Genomic DNA, 21,110 nt, shown 5'->3' with positions numbered 1-21,110 from the left:
TTCATAAAATATAAATTGAGTGCACTTTTGGAGAATTTGGTAATAAAGAAAAGGTGCTATGGTAGCTCTTAAATAGACAAAAATAATTCCCCATTAAAATGGTCTTTCTTGCAATAATAACAGAGATAAGTGTATTCAATAAAATGAACACAAAATTAACTTTCTCTCTGACTGGTAAAGAACCGAAATTGACTGCACTTTCCCTGCAGTTAATCTGGTACAAGAATACACAGAATAGCAGGAAATTAGCTTGTGGTTGCTGAAAATACATTGGTTTACAGCATTGCTTTATAAAAGTTCCCATTTTCCCCACCACCTGCCAACGTATTTATTAATATTTCAGCTGTTAGCTTGGGAGCCCGGTCAGATTGAAGACTTTACCATGGTGACAGTCCGGCCAAATTTCCAAGATATGGTCCACGTTGGTTACATTCGAGGCCTGAAGAAGTTTGCAGAATATTACACCTCCGTGCTGTGTTTCACTACACCAGGCGATGGCCCCAGGAGTCCAGCCCACCTTCTGCGCACACATGAAGATTGTAAGTATTTTCTCAACACCATGAGTCCTTCCAAATCTGTACTATATACTAGGTGATCTCACTTCTTGTTGTTCATGGACAAAATGGATGGTTTTGTAACTGAGGAATTGAGGTTCTAAATCCTTATATAAAAATGTCATTAATTGTAGCGAGGGCCTCGTTGATCTGTAAAATGTACTAAATATATCATTTATTAAATGTCGCAAGTAATTCAAATAATTGCAGACAGTAAACTGTTTGCTGTTCAGATGTTTTATGCCCCAGGGATATGTTTGCCCTACAGATGCAAAATTTCATTATATAGATAAATCCTGATCTCCTGTATCAATTTATTGTAACTATTACCGCAGTTTCCAGTATTTCCAACATTAAAGGCTGTTATGTGGTTTTAAAAGATGTTGGTGTCATTTTAATCAGTTCCCCTCCCTATCCAAGTCACAGTTATTATGTACTGGAGGGTGGGATGGATATCCTGCTCTCGTCCCCTCAACAATATTCCACAGCCCTCAGCCAGGAGGAACACGAGCAACCCAGTTGAAACTCGCTGTCTGATTTAACCCACCCCGATCCCACTTTCTTGCAAGGAAACTCCTGGCTTCTGCTCTCTGCCTGCTCATGCTGTGCAGGTTGAGATTGGGAATTCAGTGGAATGAGGGATTCAGACTGCACCAGCACAGTTCTATGGCCTCACACATTGTTGCTGCAACACAGAACACCATCATTTTGCCTTAACAAACTCAAATGTTTCAGCCATAAAAAATCAGACAGCTTTCCTGTTTCTCATGGATCACCACTGGAAATACTGCACATGTATGTGGACAGGATTGGGTTCAGCTGTAATACCATTCACAATTGAATAGCCTGCTGACAATTACATGTGAAAAATTACCACTTGGATGAGTAACCAGAGGCAGCTGAAAGGGGTTAAAACAAATAAATCCCCAGGTTAGATGGTATTTATCTCAGAATGTTGAGATTAGTGAGGAGATTTGTGAGACATTGACCATCACTATGTGGGTCATTGGACATTGAAAAATGACCAGTCGATTGGAAATGGGTTTTATGCAGTACTAAGATCCAAAAAGGTGACAAACCCGACTAAGGCAGCTACAAATCCATTAGTATTACTTCAATTCCACGTAAATAATGGAACCAATTCGCAGGAATAATTTTAAAGATTATCCGTACAACAATCTAATAAACAGCAACCTGCTTTAGATGGGGAATATCCTGCCTGCCTAACCTCCTCGATTTCTTTGGAAAAAGGGAGAGCCCATGTTAAACCATACAATGTTGTGCACTTGGAATTCTTTAACGCATTTCATAAAGTTATTACTCATTAATTAAGCGCAATGCTTGGGGATTCAGGACAAAACTTGGGTATGGATAAGAACCTGTCTGAAGACAAAGATTCGAGAGTTAATATCAGGGTAGGGGTAAGTACTGAGGCGGGGTACCACAGAGCTCAGTCTTGGGACTATTACTTTTTCTAATTAGCATCAATGACTTGGATTCTGAAACTCAGTGCTCATTAGTTAAGCTAAACTAGGAGAGACAGTCGAATTTAAGGAGGTAGCCCAGAAACCACAGAATGAGCTTAACAAATGTGTGAGTGGCCAAACAATGGTAAATTAAATGTAATGCAGAAAGGGGTAGAGCATTGCGCATAGAAAGCAAAAGCGGGCAATGCGCATATTTGATGAGTGTTGTTGAAATAGCTAAGGAGGAAGTTGACTCAACATCTCCAGCCAATACAGAGCATGGAATCAACAAACATCAGATAAGGTTAAACCTCGAAAGGACAAATGTTCAACTACATAGCCAAACCAGGAGAATCATCATCATAGGCAGTCCCTCGAAATCGAGGAAGACTTGCTTCCACTCTAAATGTGAGTTCTTAGGTGACTGAACAGTCCAATATGGTAATTACAGTCTCTGTCACAGGTGGGACAGATAGTCACTGAAGGAAAGGGTGGGGAGTCTGGTTTGCCGCACGCTCTTTCCACTGTCTGCGCTTGTTTTCTACATGCTCTCGGTGATGAGACTCTAGGTGCTCAACGCCCTTCTGGCTGCACTTCCTCCACTTAGGGCGTTTTTTGGCCAGGGACTCCCAGGTGTCGGTGGGGATGTTGCATTTTATCAAGGAGGTTTTGAGGGTGTCCTTGAAACGTTTTCTCTGCTTGCCACATAGGAGTTCCGAGTAGAGTGCTTGCTTTGGGAGTCTTGTGTCAGGCATGCGAACAATGTGGCCTGCCCAACGGAGCTGGTCGAGTGTGGTCAGTGCTTCAATGCTGGGGATGTTGGCCTGATCGAGGACGCTAACGTTGGTGCATCTGTCCTCCCAGGGGATTTCCAGGATCTTGCGGAGTCATCGTTGGTGGTATTTCTCCAGCGATTTGAGGTGTCTACTGTATATGGTCCACGTCTCTGAGCCATACAGGAAGGGCGGGTATCACTACAGCCCTGCAAACCATGAGCTTAGTGGCAGAATACAAGTCAGAGGAAATTGTGATCAAACTGTACAGCGCTCCACTATGTTAATGGCCCAGCTATAAATATCTGTGCTTTCACTGTGCTCCCCCTGCCCATTGTGACTTTCCACATTTGAGGGTCCAGCCAGAAAAAAAACTGTTTATATTGTGGTGACTGCTGGATCAGGTGCCCTAACACAATCACATTATTCTTTCTTCAGACCCTGGTCCGATCGGACACCTCAGTTTCACAGAGATCCTGGACACTTCTCTGAAAGTCAGCTGGAGAGAGCCACATGAAAAGAATGGAATTCTCACAGGTCAGGCTTTCTGAAGATAGTTAACATTGTGCCTTTTTGTGTAAGCATAAAATCATATTTTAGAATCAGTTTCTTTAATCTAAATGGACATTTGTATCCTGGCCCCTTCAGCAATTATACTAACTGGATAAAAAGGATCAAGAAGCCTGCGTCCTGTTTATTGATTTTAGAGGAGGCTAACTGGTGGACTTGTTTAGGTACAAGTCAGGCTGGTGAAATTATTGCAATACTTACATGGGAGAACCATTTCAGTCACTACAGTTTTCAGACATGTACATTTTGTTGTTGCATAATATAATTTTTTTCAAATATATTTTTAAAGTCTCAAAATAATTTGCTCTTTCTAGCCCAGCTAAGGGTTCGTTACTAAGCGAAACAGAGTGCAATAATTCCCTGGACTTGGTCAATGACCCCACTGTGTTTACAAAAATATATCACATGTTTTCAAACACAGCAGTTGCTCTGGTTCACAATCTCGTTCATGCATTTAAAATGGTTTTGTAGGTTTTTATCAGTTTGCAGGAGCTGCTTTTGAATTTGGTCGTTTTAATTTTAGCAACTTTGACTAATGTTACCAGATTTTCCAAATAGAGTGAGGTTAATCCACTCCAGGGTCTTGAATACAAAAATCCAGGCTGACATTCCAGTGCAGAACTGAGGAAGTGCTGCACTGTCCGAGGTGCCGTCTTTCAGATGAGACATTAAACCGAGGCCCCGTCTGCTCTCTCAAGTGGGCATAAAAGATCCCGTGGCACTATTTCGAAGAAGAGCAGGGGAGTTATCCCCAATGTCTTGGCCAATATTTATCCCTCAATCAACATAATAAAAGCAGATTATCTGGTCATTATCACATTGCTGTTTGTGGGAGCTTGCTGTGCGCAAATTGGCTGCCTTGTTTCCCACATTATAACAGTGACTACACTCCAAAAGTACTTCATTGGCTGTAAAGCGCATTGAGACGTCCGATGGTCATGAAATGCGCTATATAAAGGCAAGTTTTTTTTTTGTTTGGATTAACCACAAAGGGACTGGTTAAATGAGTTTTTGGCCCTGGAATGTGAATTGTTATTTAGTCCTGTAGATTAGCAATGCTAGATGTCATTTATAAAGCAGAATTAAAGAAAAGTACAGCCATATAGAAACATAAAATCATAGAATGGTTAAAGCACGGAAGAAGGCTGTCATGTATCTCACACTACCGTACATAACTGTATCTTACCATGTTATACATGACTGTAACTAGATATGACCTTTAACCACAAGCATACCTTACCACCAGGGGTGCACTTGCAGGAGACACTGCATACCTGTTCCACACAGGTATATAAAGGCAGGTCTCAGGCAAGTGTGGCATTACAGAGCTGTGAAATAAAGGTGCAGGTCCTGAGTGACCTTGACTTCAGCATGCGCCTCATGTAAGTCTGTACTGCAGGGTCAGGACTTTACAGTGGCGACGAGTTACGGGATCACAGAATCCACAGAATGGCTACCAACGGCTCAGATGAGAAATACAATGCTGGAGATAATTGGGAGGACTTTATAGAAAGGCTCCAGCAAAGCTTTGTAACCAAAGACTGGTTGGGCGACAATAAGGCAGACAAGGGAAGAGCCCATCTCTTGACCAGCTGTGGCTCGAAAACATACGTCTTAATGAAGGACCTGCTGGCACCCGAGAAACCAGCAAGCAAGTCATTTGAAGAGTTGAGCACATTGGTAAGAGACCACCTGAAGCCAGCGAGCAGCCTACACATGGCCAGACACAGGTTCTACAACTACAGACGCTGTGTGGGCCAGAGCATAACCGACTTTGTGGCAGAACTTCGGAGGCTGGCTAGTTTATGTGAGTTCTCCGATGAACTAAGGAGAGAAGTACAGAGAGACTTTTTTATTGCAGGAATAGGCCACACAGGCATATTCCGAAAGCTCATAGAGACCAAGAACTTGACCCTAGAGGCAGCAGCACTGGTCTCACAGACATTCTTGGCAGGAGAAGAAGAAACGAGGTTGATCTATACTGCGGGTACGACAACTAATGAAACATCGGAACAAGGGATTCACAGTGTGAAACAAGCCACTACCCCCACACACAGACAAAGGCAGGAGAGCAGGCCTTCAATAGCAGGCAGTGGTGCCAGAAGCCATCAAGGGCCACATGAACGGCCGTTCACACCTCATCAACCCACAATGCGAGCAATCAACTACAAACTGAGAGAAGCTCGAGAGATCAGCCAGATGCAGCTCATCCTTCGGAAACAATGGAAGCGGTCTGTGCTGGAGATGTGGGGGAAGGCACTCATCAAGGGGGTGTCGATTTCAGCATGCCGTTTGCAGAAACTGCAACTATTACAGGGCATCTGGCCCGCAAGTGCAGAAAAACAGCAGCTCAGCTGGTATACGAATCAGAAGGGTCGGAAAGTGGACCAGAAGACAGTGGGGACAGTGCCCGGGACACCGAGGTACAGCGGGTCAACACGATCAATGTCCACTGTTCTTACAACAAGATGCCTCCAATAATGATGAGATTCCTACTCAACGGGATACCCATCAACATGGAACTGGACATGGGAGCGAGTCAATCTCTCATGAGCGTCCAACAATTTGAACAGCTGTGGCCGCACAAAAGAGACGGACCAAAACTCACAAGGGCCGACACCAAACTAAGGACCTATACCAAAAAAATCGTCCCAGTCCTTGGCAACGCCATGCTCTCAGTCACACACAAAGGGACGGTGAACCGACTTCCCCTATGGATTGTCCCCGGAGATCTCCCAGCACTGTTGGGGAGAAGCTGGCTGGCAAAACTAAATTGGAAATGGGATGATGTTCACGCCATGTCGTCAGAGGAATGGACCTCCTGCTCAACAGTTTGAACATCTCTCAGCCAGGTGTGGGCACCTTCAAAGGGGCTAAAGTTAAAATCTACGTCACACAGGATGCTAGACTGGTCCATCACAAGGCTAGAGCTGTGCCTTATGTGATGAGGGAAAAGATTGAACATGAACTGGACCAGCTTCTGCGGGAAGGCATTATCTCACCCGTGGAATTTAGCGACTGGGCAAGTCCCATCATCCCCGTCATGAAGCCTGATGGATCCGTACGAATCTGTGGGGGTTACAAATCTACCATAAACAGAGTCTCCCTACAGGACCAATACCCGCTGCCCAGAATGGAGTACCTATTTGCCACATTGGCTGGAAGAAAACTTTTCTCGAAACTAGATCTCACATCTCTGTATATGACGCAAGAACTGACCGAAGAGTCCAAGCGACACCACCATCAACACACATCGAGGCCTTTTCATGTACAATCGATGCCCATTCGGCATCAGGTCGGCAGCTGCTATATTCCAGTGCAACATGGAGAGTCTGCTCAAGTCCATCCTGGGGACGGTTGTGTTTCAAGACGACATACTCATCACGGGCAGGGACACCGACTCCCATCTCCGCAATTTGGAGGAAGTACTAAAGCGATTGTATCGGGTAGGCCGAAGAGTTAAGAAATCCAAGTGTCTGTTTCTCGTGCCCGAGGTTGAATTTTTGGGCAGAAGGATTGCCACTAATGGAATCCGCCCAACAGAATCCAAAACTGAAGCAATTCGTCTGGCACCCAGGCCCCGGAATGTCTCGGAACTGCACGCCTTTCTCGGGCTACTCAATTACTTTGGGAACTTTATGCAGAACTTGAGCACGCTGCTGGAACTTCTCCACGTGCTACTCAGAAAGGGATGCGATTGGTTTTAGGGGGACGCCCAAGAACGCGCCTTCAACAAGGCACACAATCTTCTATGTTCCAACAGTGTTTTGACTTTTTTTGACCCAGGTAAAAAGCTAGTTCTTACATGTGATGCATCAGCGTACGGGGTCGGGTGCGTTTTACAGCATGTCAATGGTGCGGGTAAATTACAACCCATTGCTTATGCCTCTAGGTCACTTTCGCGGGCGGAGCGCAGGTACGGTATGGTGGAGAAGGAGGCGCTCGCGTGCGTGTACGGTGTCAAAAAGATGCACCAATACCTTTTTTGGGCAAAGTTCGCATTGGAAACAGACCACAAATCCCTCACGTCCCTGCTATCCGAGAGCAAGGCAATAAACGGCAACGCCTCGGTGCGCATTCAACGGTGGGCACTCATGCTGGCGTTTTATGACTACACAATAAGGCACAGACAACTGTGCCGATGCGCTTAGCGGGCTACCCCTGGTGACCACGGAAGGGTCCGACGAACAGGACTGTGAGATGGTCATGGCAATCAATGCCTTTGAGTCCACAGGTTCGCCCATGACGGCTCGCCAAATCAGAGCCTGGACAGCCAGAGACCCCACGTTATCCTTAGTCAAAAGATGTGTTTTAACTGGTGACTGGGAAGAGGCTCGTGATGCCTGCCCCGAGGAAATCAAACCTTTCCATAGGCGCATGCATGAACTATCACTACAGGCAGACTGCCTGATATGGGGCAGCTGAGTAGTCATCCCTCTGCGAGGCAGAGAGGCGTTTGTACGTGAGCTCCACCACGAGCACCCGGAGATTGTTCTCATGAAGGCCATAGCCAGATCCCACGTCTGGTGGCCTGGCATTGACGCGGACTTGGAGCTCTGCGTCCGCCGGTGCACCATTTGTGCCCAACTCAGTAATGCCCCCAGGGAAGCCTCCCTGAGCCCCTGGCCCTGGCCCACCAAACCGTGGTCGCGGGTGCACGTAGACTATGCGGGCCTATTCATGGGCAAAATGGTCCTCGTAGTCGTCGATGCATTTTCAAAGTGGATCGAATGCACCATTTTAAACTCGAGCACAACCTCCATCACTGTGGAGAGCCTTAGAACCATGTTTACAGCGCACGGAATTCCTGACATATTGGTCAGTGATAATAGTCCGTGTTTCACCAGTGCAGAATTCCAAGATTTTATAGTTGACCATGGCATAAATCACGTTAAGACGGCACCGTTCAAGCCGGCCTCCAATGGCCAGGCGGAGCGAGCAGTGCAAATCATTAAACAAGGCATGCTTAAAATCCAAGGTCCCACGCTGCAGAGCCACCTGTCGTGACTGCTGCTGGGATACAGATCTCGTCCGCATTCGTTGACTGGGGTTCCCCCCACGCAACTATTAATGAAACGGACCTTAAAGACTAGGCTCTCGTTAATCCTCCCAGACATGCATGAAATTGTTCAGGCAAAGCGCCGTAAGCTAACTGAGTACCATGACCGAAATTCGAGGGGGAGGTGGAATGAGATAGGGGACAAAGTGTTTGTGCTAAACTATGGCAGGGGTCCCAAATGGCTTGCAGGGACAGTAACAGGCAAGGAAGGAAACAGGCTACTGGTTGTACAAATGGACAATGGCCAAACCTGCCGGAGGCATGTAGACCAAGTAAAAAGTAGATTCACCAACAACACTGCAGAACCAGAGGCAGACTACAATGTGGAACTCACACCACACCTGGTGGACAGACAGAGGGAACAACCTGAGGAAAGGGCAATCTCAACAGACAGCCCAGGCGCGTTGCGGAATTGGAGCTGAGGGTGGATTCACTCTGGAGCATCCACGATGCTGAGAATGACGTGAGTAGCACGTGTAGTGAGTTAGTCTTACCGCAGGTGAAGGGTCCACAGCCAGCTAGGGAATGGAAGACCAGCAGGAAGAGCAGTGCAAGGAAGGTAGTGCAGGGATCCCCTGCGGTCATCCCCTGCAAAACAGATACACCGTTTTGAGTACTGTTGAGGGGATGACTCATCAGGGGAGGGCAGCAGCAGCTAAGTTCATGACACCGTGGCTGGCTCTGCTGCACAGGAGGGCAGGAAAAAGAGTGGGATAGTGATAGAGGATTTGATTGTAAGCGGAATAGATAGGCGTTTCTGCGGCCGCAACCGAGACTTCAGGATGCTATGTTGCCTCCCTGGTGCAAGGGTCAAGGATGTCTCGGAGCAGGTGCAGGACATTCTGAAAAGGGAGGGTGAACAGCCAGTTGTCGTGGTGCACGTTGGTACCAACTATATAGGTAAAAAAAGGGATGAGGTCCTACGAGACGAATTTAAGGAGCTAGGAGCTAAATTAAAACGTAGGACCTCAAAAGTAGTAATCTCAGGATTGCTACCAGTGCCACGTGCTAGTCAGAGTAAGAATCACAGGATAGCTCAGATGAATACGTGGCTTGAGCACTGGTGCAGCAGGGAGGGATTCAAATTCCTGGGGCATTAGAACCGGTTCTGGGGGAGGTGGGACCAGTACAAACCGGACGGTCTGCACCTGGGCAGGACCGGAACCAATATCCTTGGGGGAGTGTTTGCAAGTGCTGTTGGGGAGGAGTTAAACTAATATGGCAGGGGGATGGGAACCAATGCAGGGAGACAGAGGGAAACAAAAAGGAGACAAAAGCAAAAGACAGAAAGGAGATGAGTAAAAGTGGAGGGCAGAGAAACCCAAGGCAAAAAACAAAAAGGGCCACTGAATATAAAGGGGCTGCAGAAGGGGTCAAAACTAAAAATCATGGTTTAAAAACTAGTATTAAAACACTCTACCTAAACGCACGCAGCATTCGAAATAAAGTAAATGAGTTGACGGCACAAATCATTACAAATGGGTATGATTTGGTGGCCATTGCAGAAACGTGGTTGCAGGGTGGCCAAGACTGGGAATTAAACATACAGGGGTATCTGACGATTTGGAAAGATAGACAAGAAGGGAAAGGAAGTGGGGTAGCTCTGTTCATAAAGGATGATATCAGGGCAGTTGTGAGAGACGATATTGGCTCTAATGAACAAAATGTTGAATCATTGTGGGTGGAGATTAGAGATAGTAAGGGGAAAAAGTCACTGGTGGGCGTAGTTTATAGGCCCCCAAATAATAACTTCACGGTGCGGCGGACAATAATCAAGGGAATAATGGAGGCATGTGAAAAAGGAACGGCAGTAATCATGGGGGATTTTAACCTACATATCGATTGGTCAAATCAAATCGCATGGGGTAGCCTGCATATGGGATTGTTTCTTAGAACAGTATGTTACACAACCTACAAGGGAGCAAGCTATCTTAGATCTGGTCCTGTGTAATGAGACAGGAATAATAAACGATGATCTAGTAAAAGATCCTCTCGGAATGAGTGATCACAGTATGGTTGAATTTGTAATACAGATTGAAGGTGAGGAAGTAGTGTCTCAAACGAGCGTACTATGCTTAAACAAAGGGGACTACAGTGGGATAGAAACATAGAAACATAGAAAATAGGTGCAGGAGCAGGCCATTCAGCCCTTCTAGCCTGCACCGCCATTCAATGAGTTCATGGCTGAACATGAAACTTCAGTACCCCCTTCCTGCTTTCATGCCATACCCCTTGATCCCCCGAGTAATAAGGACTTCATCTAACTCCTTTTGAATATATTTAGTGAATTGGCCTCAACTACTTTCTGTGGTAGAGAATTCCACAGGTTCACCACTCTCTGGGTGAAGAAGTTTCTCCTTATCTCGGTCCTAAATGGCTTACCCCTTATCCTTAGACTGTGACCCCTGGTTCTGGACTTCCCCAACATTCTTCCTGCATCTAACCTGTCCAAACCCGTCAGAATTTTAAACGTTTCTATGAGGTCCCCTCTCACTTTTCTGAACTCCAGTGAATACAAGCCCAGTTGATCCAGTCTTTCTTGATAGGTCAGTCCCACCATCCCGGGAATCAGTCTGGTGAATCTTCGCTGCACTCCCTCAATAGCAAGAATGTCCTTCCTCAAGTTAGGAGACCAAAACTGTACACAATACTCCAGGTGTGGCCTCACCAAGGCCCTGTACACCTGTAGCAACACCTCCCTGCCCCTGTACTCAAATCCCCTCACTATGAAGGCCAACATGCCATTTGCTTTCTTAACCGCCTGCTGTACCTGCATGCCAACCTTCAATGACTGATGTACCATGACACCCAGGTCTCGTTGCACCTTCCCTTTTCCTAATCTGTCATCATTCAGATAATAGTCTGTCTCTCTGTTTTTACCACCAAAGTGGATAACCTCACATTTATCCACATTATACTTCATCTGCCACGCATTTGCCCACTCACCTAACCTATCCAAGTCACTCTGCAGCCTCATAGCATCCTCCTCGCAGCTCACACTGCCACACAACTTAGTGTCATCCGCAAATTTGGAGATACTACATTTAATCCCCTCGTCTAAATCATTAATGTACAATGTAATCAGCTGGGGCCCCAGCACAGAACCCTGCGGTACCCCACTAGTCACTGCCTGCCATTCCGAAAAGTACCCATTTACTCCTACTCTTTGCTTCCTGTCTCACAACCAGTTCTCAATCCACGTCAGCACATTAATCTCCTGTGTGGGACCTTGTCGAAAGCCTTCTGAAAGTCCAAATATACCACATCAACTGGTACTCCTTTGTCCACTTTATTGGAAACATCCTCAAAAAATTCCAGAAGATTTGTCAAGCATGATCTCCCTTTCACAAATCCATGCTGACTTGGACCTATCATGTCACCATTTTCCAAATGCGCTGCTATGACATCCTTAATAATTGATTCCATCATTTTACCCACTACTGAGGTCAGGCTGACCGGTCTATAATTCCCTGCTTTCTCTCTCCCTCCTTTTTTTTTTAAAAGTGGGGTTACATTGGCTACCCTCCACTCCATAGGAACTGATCCAGAGTCAATGGAATGTTGGAAAATGACTGCCAATGCATCCACTATTTCCAAGGCCACCTCCTTAAGTACTCTGGGATGCAGTCCATCAGGCCCTGGGGATTTATCGGCCTTCAATCCCATCAATTTCCCCAACACAATTTCCCAACGAATAAAGATTTCCCTCAGTTCCTCCTCCTTACTAGACCCTCTGACCACTTTTATATCCGGAAGGTTGTTTGTGTCCTCCTTAGTGAATACTGAACCAAATTACTTGTTCAATTGGTCTGCCATTTCTTTGTTCCCCGTTATGACTTCCCCTGATTCTGACTGCAGGGGACCTACGTTTGTCTTTACTAACCTTTTTCTCTTTACATACCTATAGAAACTTTTGCAATCCGCCTAATGTTCCCTGCAAGCTTCTTCTCGTACTCCATTTTCCCTGCCCTAATCAAACCCTTTGTCCTCCTCTGCTGAGTTCTAAATTTCTCCCAGTCCCCAGGTTCGCTGCTATTTCTGGCGAATTTGTATGCCATTTCCTTGGCTTTAATACTATCCCTGATTTCCCTCGATAGCCACGGTTGAGCCACCTTCCCTTTTTTATTTTTACGCCAGACAGGAATGTACAATTGTTGTAATTCATCCATGCGGTCTCTAAATGTCTGCCATTGCCCATCCACAGTCAACCCCTTAAGTATCATTAGCCAATCTATCCTAGCCAATTCATGCCTCATACCTTCAAAGTTACCCTTCTTTAAGTTCTGGACCATGGTCTCTGAATTAACTGTTTCATTCTCCATCCTAATGCAGAATTCCACCATATTATGGTCACTCTTCCCCAAGGGGCCTCGCACAATGAGATTGCTAATTAATCCTCTCTCATTACACAACACCCAGTCTAAGATGGCCTCCCCCCTAGTTGGTTCCTCGACATATTGGTCTAGAAAACCATCCCTTATGCACTCCAGGAAATCCTCCTCCACCGTATTGCTTCCAGTTTGGCTGGCCCAATCTGTGTGCATATTAAAGTCACCCATTATAACTGCTGCACCTTTATTGCATGCACTCCTAATTTCCTGTTTGATGCCCTCCCCAACATCACTACTACTGTTTGGAGGTCTGTACACAACTCCCACTAACGATTTTTGCCCTTTAGTGTTCTGCAGCTCTACCCATATAGATTCCACATCATCCAAGCTAATGTCTTTCCTAACTATTGCATTAATCTCCTCTTTAACCAGCAATGCTACCCCACCTCCTTTTCCTTTTATTCTATCCTTCCTGAATGTTGAATACCCCTGGATGTTGAGTTCCCAGCCCTGATCATCCTGGAGCCACGTCTCCGTAATCCCAATCACATCATATTTGTTAACATCTATTTGCACAGTTAATTCATCCACCTTATTGCGGATACTCCTTGCATTAAGACACAAAGCCTTCAGGCTTGCTTTTTTAACACCCTTTGTCCTTTTAGAATTTTGCTGTACATTGGCCCTTTTTGTTCTTTGCCTTGGGTTTCTCTGCCCTCCACTTTTCCTCATCTCCTTTCTGTCTTTTGCTTTTGCCTCATTTTTGTCTCCCTCTGTCTCCCTGCATAGGTTCCCATCCCCCTGCAATATTAGTTTAACTCCTCCCCAACAGCACTAGCAAACACTCCCCCTAGGACATTGGTTCCGGTCCTGCCCAGGTGCAGACCGTCCGGTTTGTACTGGTCCCACCTCCCCCAGAACCGGTTCCAATGCCCCAAGAATTTGAATCCCTCCCTGCTGCACCATTGCTCAAGCCATGTATTCATCTGCGCTATCCTGCGATTCCTACTCTGACTAGCACGTGGCACTGGTAGCAATCCCGAGATTACTACTTTTGAGGTCCTACTTTTTAATTTAGCTCCTAGCTCCTTAAATTCTTTTCGTAGGACCTCATCCCTTTTTTTTACCTATGTCGTTGGTACCAATGTGCACCACGACAACTGGCTGTTCTCCCTCCCATTTCAGAATGTCCTGCACCCGCTCCGAGACATTCTTGACCCTTGCACCAGGGAGGCAACATACCATCCTGGAGTCTCGGTTGCGTCCGCAGAAATGCCTATCTATTCCCCTCACCATCGAATCCCCTATCACTATCGCGCTCCCAATCTTTTTCCTGCCCTCCTTTGCAGCAGAGCCACCTACGGTGCCATGAACCTGGCTGCTGCTGCCCTCCCCTGATGAGTTATCCTCCCCAACAGTACTCAAAGCAGTGTATCTGTTTTGCAGGGGGATGACCACAGGGGACCCCTGCACTATCTTTCTTGCACTGCTCTTCCTGCTGGTCTTCCATTCCCTATCTGGTAGTGGACCCTTCTCCTGCGGTAAGACCAACTCACTACACGTGATACTCACGTCATTCTCAGCATCGTGGATGCTCCAGAGTGAATCCACCCTCAGCTCCAATTCCGCAACGCGGACCGTCAAGAGCTCGAGGCGGATACACTTCCCACACACGTAGCGCCCAGGGACACCGGAAGTGTCCCCGAGTTCCCACATGGTACAGGAGGAGCATATCACATGGCCGAGCTCTCCTGCCATGTCTTAACCTTAGATACACTTAAATTGGTAATAACAATGTTACAGTTCACTTACTGATATAAAAAATAAAAGAAAAGCTACTCACCAATCACCAGCCAATCACTTACCCCATTGGCTGTGACGTCACTTTTTGATTACTTTCTACTTCTATTTTGCTTTCTCTCCCGCTGTAGCTGCCTTTTATAGGTCGCTCCCCTCTCACCAACTGCCGCTGGCTCTCGATCTCCCGCTGGGCCTTTTATAGGCTGCTCCCGCGTCTCACCAACTGCCGCTGGCTCTCGATCTCCCGCTGGGCCTTTTATAGGTCGCTCCCCTCTCACCAACTGCCGCTGGCTCTCGATCTCCTGCTGGGCCTTTTATAGGTCGCTCCCCTCTCACCAACTGCCGCTGGCTCTCGATCTCCCACTGGGCCTTTTATAGGCTGCTCCCGCGTCTCACCAACTGCCGCTGAGGGCAGAGTTGGCTAAAGTAGACTGGAAACACAGACTAAACAGTGGCACAATTGAGGAACAGTGGAGGACTTTTAAGGAGCTCTTTCATAGTGCTCAACAAAAATATATTCCAGTGAAAAAGAAGGGCGGTAAGAGAAGGGATAACCAGCCATGGATAACCAAGGAAATAAAGGAGAGTATCAAATTAAAAACCAATGCGTATAAGATGGCCAAGGTTAGTGGGAAACTAGAAGGTTGGGAAAATTTTAAACAACAGCAAAGAAGGACTAAGAAAGCAATAAAAAAAGGAAAGATAGATTATGAAGGTAAACTTGCGCAAAACATAAAAACAGATATATAAAATGGAAAAGAGTGACTAAAGTAAATGTTGGTCCCTTCGAAGATGAGAAGGGGGATTTAATAATGGGAAATGTGGAAATGGCTGAGACCTTAAATAATTATTTTACTTCGGTCTTCACAGTGGAAGACACAAAAACCATGCCAAAAATTGCTGTTCACAGGAATGTGGGAAGGGAGGACCTTGAGACAATCACTATCACTAGGGGGGTAATGCTAGTCAGGCTAATGGGATTCAAGGTCGACAAGTCCCCTGGTCCTGATGAAATGCATCCCAGGGTATTAAAAGAGATGGCAGAAGTTATAGCAGATGCATTCATTATAATCTACCAAAATTCTCTGGCCTCTGGGGAGGTACCAGCAGATTGGAAAGCAGCTAATGTAACGCCTCTGTTTAAAAAAGGGGGCAGACAAAATGCAGGTAACTATAGGCCGGTTAGTTTAACATCTGTAGTGGGGAAAATGCTTGAAGCTATCATTAAGGAAGATATAGCGGGACATCTAGATAGGAATAGTGCAATCAAGCAAACGCAGCATGGATTCATGAAGGGGAAATCATGTTTAACTAATTTACTGGAATTCTTTGAGGATATAACGAGCATGGTGGATAGAGGTGTACCGATGGATGTGGTGTATTTAGATTTTCAAAAGGCATTCGATAAGGTGCCACACAAAAGGTTACTGCAGAAGATAAAGGTGCTCGGAGTCAGAGGAAATGTATTAGCATGGATAGAGAATTGGCTGGCTAACAGAAAACAGAGTCGGGATAAATGGGTCTTTTTTAGGTTGGAAATCGGTAGTTAGTGGTATGCCACAGGGATCGGTGCTGGGACCACAACTGTTTACAATATACATAGATGACCTGGAAGAGGGGACAGAGTGTAGTGTAACAAAATTTGCAGATGACACAAAGATTAGTGGGAAAGCGAGTTGTGTAGAGGACACAGAGAGGCTGCAAAGAGATTTAGATAGGTTAAGCGAATGGGCTAAGGTTTGGCAGATGGAATACAATGTCGGAAAGTGTGAGGTCATCCACCTTGGGGGAAAAAAACACAGTAAAAGGGAATATTATTTGAATGGGGAGAAATTACAACATGCTACGGTGCAGAGGGACCTGGGGGTCCTTGTGCATGAATCCCAAAAAGTTAGTTTGCAAGTGCAGCAGGTAATCAGGAAGGCGAATGGAATGTTGGCCTTCATTGCGAGAGGGATGGAGTACAAAAGCAGGGAGGTCCTTCTGCAACTGTATCGGGTATTGGTGAGGCCGCACCTGGAGTACTGCGTGCAGTTTTGGCCACCTTACTTAAGGAAGGATATACTAGCTTTGGAGGGGGTACAGAGACGATTCACTAGGCTGATTCCGGAGATGAGGGGGTTACCTTATGATGATAGATTGAGTAGACTGGGTCTTTACTCGTTGGAGTTCAGAAGGATGAAGGATGATCTTATGTAAACATTTAAAATAATGAAAGGGATAGACAAGATAGAGGCAGAGAGGTTGTTTCCACTGGTCAGGGAGACTAGAACTAGGGGGCACAGCCTCAAAATACGGAGGAGCCAATTTAAAACCGAGTTGAGAAGGAATTTCTTCTCCCAGAGGGTTGTGAATCTGCGGAATTCTCTGCCCAAGGAAGCAGTTGAGGCTAGCTCATTGAATGTATTCAAGTCACAGGTAGATAGATTTTTAACCAATAAGGGAATTAAGGGTTATGGGGAGCGGGCGGGTAAGTGGAGCTGATTCCACGGCCATATCAACTATGATCTTGTTGAATGGCAGAGCAGACTCGAGGGGCTAGATGGCCTACTCCTGTTCTTAATTCTTATGTTCTTATGTTCTTATGAGACACCAACAATCATACTGAATGAAACAGACAGCCCAGGCGAGATACCAGCAATCACACCGAAAGAAAAACAGGCACCAAGGAAAACAACTGAACCACAACTAAGATGCTCTTCGCGAGCGTAGACCACCTGAGAGACTGAATCTACAAAGACAATAAGACTTTGGGGGAGGGTGATGTCATGTATCTCACACTACTGTACATAACTATCTTACCATGCTATACATGACTGTAACTGGATATGACCTGTAACCACAAGCATACCTTACCACCAGGGGTGCACTTGCAGGAGACACTGCATACCTGTTCCACACAGGTATATAAAGGCAGGTCTCAGGCAAGTGTGGCATTACGGAGCTGTGAAATAAAGGTGCAGGTCCTGAGTGACCTTGACTTCAGCATGTGCCTCGTGTAAGTCTGTACTGCAGGGTCAGGACTTTACAAAGGCCATTCGGCTCGTCAAGCCTCTGCCGGCTCATTAGTCTTCCAGAATGTTCTGTGAATATAGTTGCAGTTGCAGGGGATGGTAGCAGAGTGGTTATGTTACTGGGGTAGTAATCCAGAGGCCTGGTCTAATAATCAACTCCCACCAGGGCAGCTAGGGGAATTTAAATTCAGTTAATTAAATGAATCTGGAATTTTTTTTAAAAGCTAGTTTCAGTAATGGTGACATGAAACGACCAGATTGTCATTAAAAAACCCATCTGGTTCACTAATGTCCTTCAGGGAAGGAAACTTGCCATCCTTACCCAGTCTGGACTATGTGTGATTCCAGACCCACAGCAATGTGGTTAACCCTCTGAAATGGCCCAGCAAGCCAGTCAGTTGTTCCAAACCACTACAATAATGTGGGAGTACCTTCACCACAAGGACTGCTGTGGTTCTCGAGGGCAATTAGGGATGGGCAATAAGTGCCAGCCTTGCCAGTGATGCCCACATCCCATGAACGAATAAATAAATTGTTTTACTTTGATAAAGAAAGCCTATTGTAATCTTGAAGCGGTTAAGGCAGAATCGATTTGTTAAGCCTTTCCTATCCTTGCCAGAATAAAAGTTGTCAAAAAATGCCTATATTTTCAACAGCATATTTGAAATTCCAATCCACAAAATGATTGAATGAATCCCTTTTTTTTAGTCAGTCCCGAAGCATTATTAGCAAATAACTCAAATGTCTGCACTGTTTGCTTCTGTCTAGGTTACCGCATTTCCTGGGAGGAGTACAATCGCACTAACACACGCGTGACACACTACCTGCCGAATGTGACGCTGGACTACCGTGTCACTGGACTGACTGCTCTCACTACATACACCATTGAGGTCGCAGCCATGACATCTAAAGGACAGGGACAGACTTCCTCATCCACCATCTCTTCAGGTGTTCCTCCAGGTGTGAAGAATATCTACAGTGGTTATCTTGGTATAATTGCATGACGAGATAATGATGATCAGCACCTCCATTATCCTAAGTTGCTGAGTAATTTACTTGAAGCTGCACAATTGCACAAGTTTTAGTTGCTAAAATCATCATTTAACTTTAGAAAGTACATTATGAACCAAAAGTGCCTTTTAGACACTTAAAAGAACAAAATATATCCTCTGCACTACTACTATTTTGCCTTTTTGGATATAGCCCTTACGGCTAAAGGGATCAAAGGGGTATGGAGAGAAAGCGGGAAAAGGGGTACTGAGGTGACTGATCAGCCATGATCTTATTGAATGGTGGTGCAGGCTCGAAGGGCCGAATGGCCTGCTCCTATTTTCTATGTTACTATATTTTTTCTAAACTGAAGTGCCCACTTCCCATGTGATCCCATCAGGTGTTCACAACAATGAAATCTAGAGCACATGATTACGAGGTTGTTCACTCACTCACGAGCTCACTAAAAAGAGCTGTAGCTCAGTGGGTAGCACTCTTGCTTCTGAGCCAGAAGGTTGTGGGTTCAAGTCCTACTCCAGGGACTGGAGGACAAAAATCTAGGCTGACAGTGCATTTCTGGGAGTGCTACACTGTTGGAGGTGCCGCCTTTCGGATGAGATAGAATCTTAGAAATTTACAACGCAGAAGGAAGACATTTCAGCCCATCGTGTCCGCACCGGCCGACAAAGAGCCGCACAGCCCACGGTCAGCAGCGCTGAAGGTTATATATAAACTTATGAACAATGGTGGAAAGGTAAAGAGCACCCAGTCCGCCCAACAAAACTGCGATACCCCTTACACGAAACCTTCTACATTCCACCCCAACCGGAGCCATGTGATCTCCTGGGAGAGGCAAAAACCAGATTAAAAACTTAGGCCAAAAACATCTGGGAAAGTTCCTCTCTGACCCGTCCAGGCGATTGAAACGAGTCCAGGAGATCACCCTGGCTGAATTTGATTCCCCGCAGTACTTACCATCGTATGTTAAACCGACGCCCCATCTGCGCTCTCAAGTGGACGTAAAAGATCCCATGACACTATTTCAAAGAAGAGCAGGGGAGTTATCCCCGGTGTCCTGGCCAATATTTATCCCTCCATCAATGTAACAAAAACTGATTATCTGGTCATTATCACATTACTGTTTTGTGGGAGTTTACTGTGCGCAAATTGGCTGCCGCATTTCCGACATTACAACAGTGAGTACACTCCAAAAGTACTTCATTGGCTGTAAAGCCCTTTGAGATGTCCGGCGGTCGTGAAAGGCGCTATATAAATCCAAGCTTTCTTTCATTCTTAAAATTCAATTTAGCAGATGCTTTCAGTTTAATATTTCAAAAAACCATTTGTCATTTTTGTGCATGCTGTTGTTAAATATTGCTTGCAACCCCAAAATAATAAAGATGTTCAACTTGATGATGTTGCCCCACCCTGTGCTTCCCATTAAAGTTGTGTGTGGTTGGAGGGGGACAGTTTTCAAAAGTCAACTTATGGTATGAAAGGGAAAATGCAATAAACAAGGTGTAAAAATGTATCGAATAGCCCAAAATGACAATTCTTCTAATAGCTACCATTCTACATTTTATTGTGCAGAATTCACAAATGGAGAAACATTTAAATGTCTTTAGTATATTTTTAACATAACATTTTAAAAGGTTGGTTTTTTTTCTTGATATAAATTGAACGTCCTTCATCGAGGCTATTTTAGAAAATGTATTTCTGTGGTTTCTTGTGGTCATCAAAGTAGAGTGTGTCATGCAGCCGAATGGAATACTGCTCCATTTCGATCACCAGCCAACACTTCCACATTAGCTATCACACGGTCAGATGTGAATGGAAGTTCCCTCAACTCAGCCCGTACATTTTAACCTCTGCCAGGAAATGTTAAGAGACCAGAAATTTGACAATTCTTAATTGGTTTCCTCCAAATCAAAAAGCACCTTTGCCTGAGAAACTGAGCTTGGCACTTGAAGGGAAATGCTCAGAACCAGTGAGAAGAATATACCATTGCTCCCAATGTCATTCAGTCTAGTTTTGCGTAAGATAGATGTTCCAAAGTGCAGTGTTGTTGCTGTGTATATAGATATATATTTTTTAAGTTCCTTATTAAAATACTGTAAGTCTTTTCTCATCATCTGTGCTTCTTCCAACAGAGTTGCCTGGCTCCCCCACAAACATAGCCATCTCAAACATTGGCCCTCGCACAGTAACTCTTCAGTTTAGACCTGGCTATGATGGTAAAACCTCCATTTCCCGATGGTTGGTGGAAGCTCAGGTAGAGTGGACACAAGCATTGACAATTCCCATTGGGGAACATTGTGAAATGTTAATCATTTGCTCCTATTATCCAGGAAAAAGATTCTCCAGTTTAATCAGACCGGTAATGGTTCACTGCTAAAATGTTGCTGTCTGTCAGTTTGAGTGACATTGAGAAAAGTTGTTCATTTTTCCCATCTGGATAAAATTTGGTCTTGAGCTTGATCAGCAGAAATAAGGGTTCAAGATGTTTCTGACTTTCCAAACACAAAATAAAATGGCCATTTTTACCTTATGCAA

At 45.3% G+C, this 21,110-nt stretch overlaps 1 protein-coding gene across 1 annotated transcript in view; it reads left to right on the top strand.

Moving 5' to 3' along the window:
• The window catches only part of sdk2b (sidekick cell adhesion molecule 2b), a 460,427-nt gene that overhangs the window by 146,665 nt on the left and 292,652 nt on the right, over nucleotides 1–21,110 (top strand). The window contains exons 18-21 of the mRNA XM_070858209.1: nucleotides 344–539; nucleotides 3,232–3,330; nucleotides 18,336–18,527; nucleotides 20,708–20,829. Coding sequence (XP_070714310.1) covers nucleotides 344–539; nucleotides 3,232–3,330; nucleotides 18,336–18,527; nucleotides 20,708–20,829 — 609 coding nt within the window. The remainder of the gene's footprint in view (nucleotides 1–343; nucleotides 540–3,231; nucleotides 3,331–18,335; nucleotides 18,528–20,707; nucleotides 20,830–21,110) is intronic.

The sequence above is a fragment of the Pristiophorus japonicus genome, chromosome 16 (assembly GCF_044704955.1).
Source record: "Pristiophorus japonicus isolate sPriJap1 chromosome 16, sPriJap1.hap1, whole genome shotgun sequence".
Lineage (NCBI taxonomy): Eukaryota > Metazoa > Chordata > Chondrichthyes > Pristiophoridae > Pristiophorus > Pristiophorus japonicus.
Note: the sequence above shows the minus strand (reverse complement) of the source record. Positions and strands in the feature narration are given on the sequence as shown.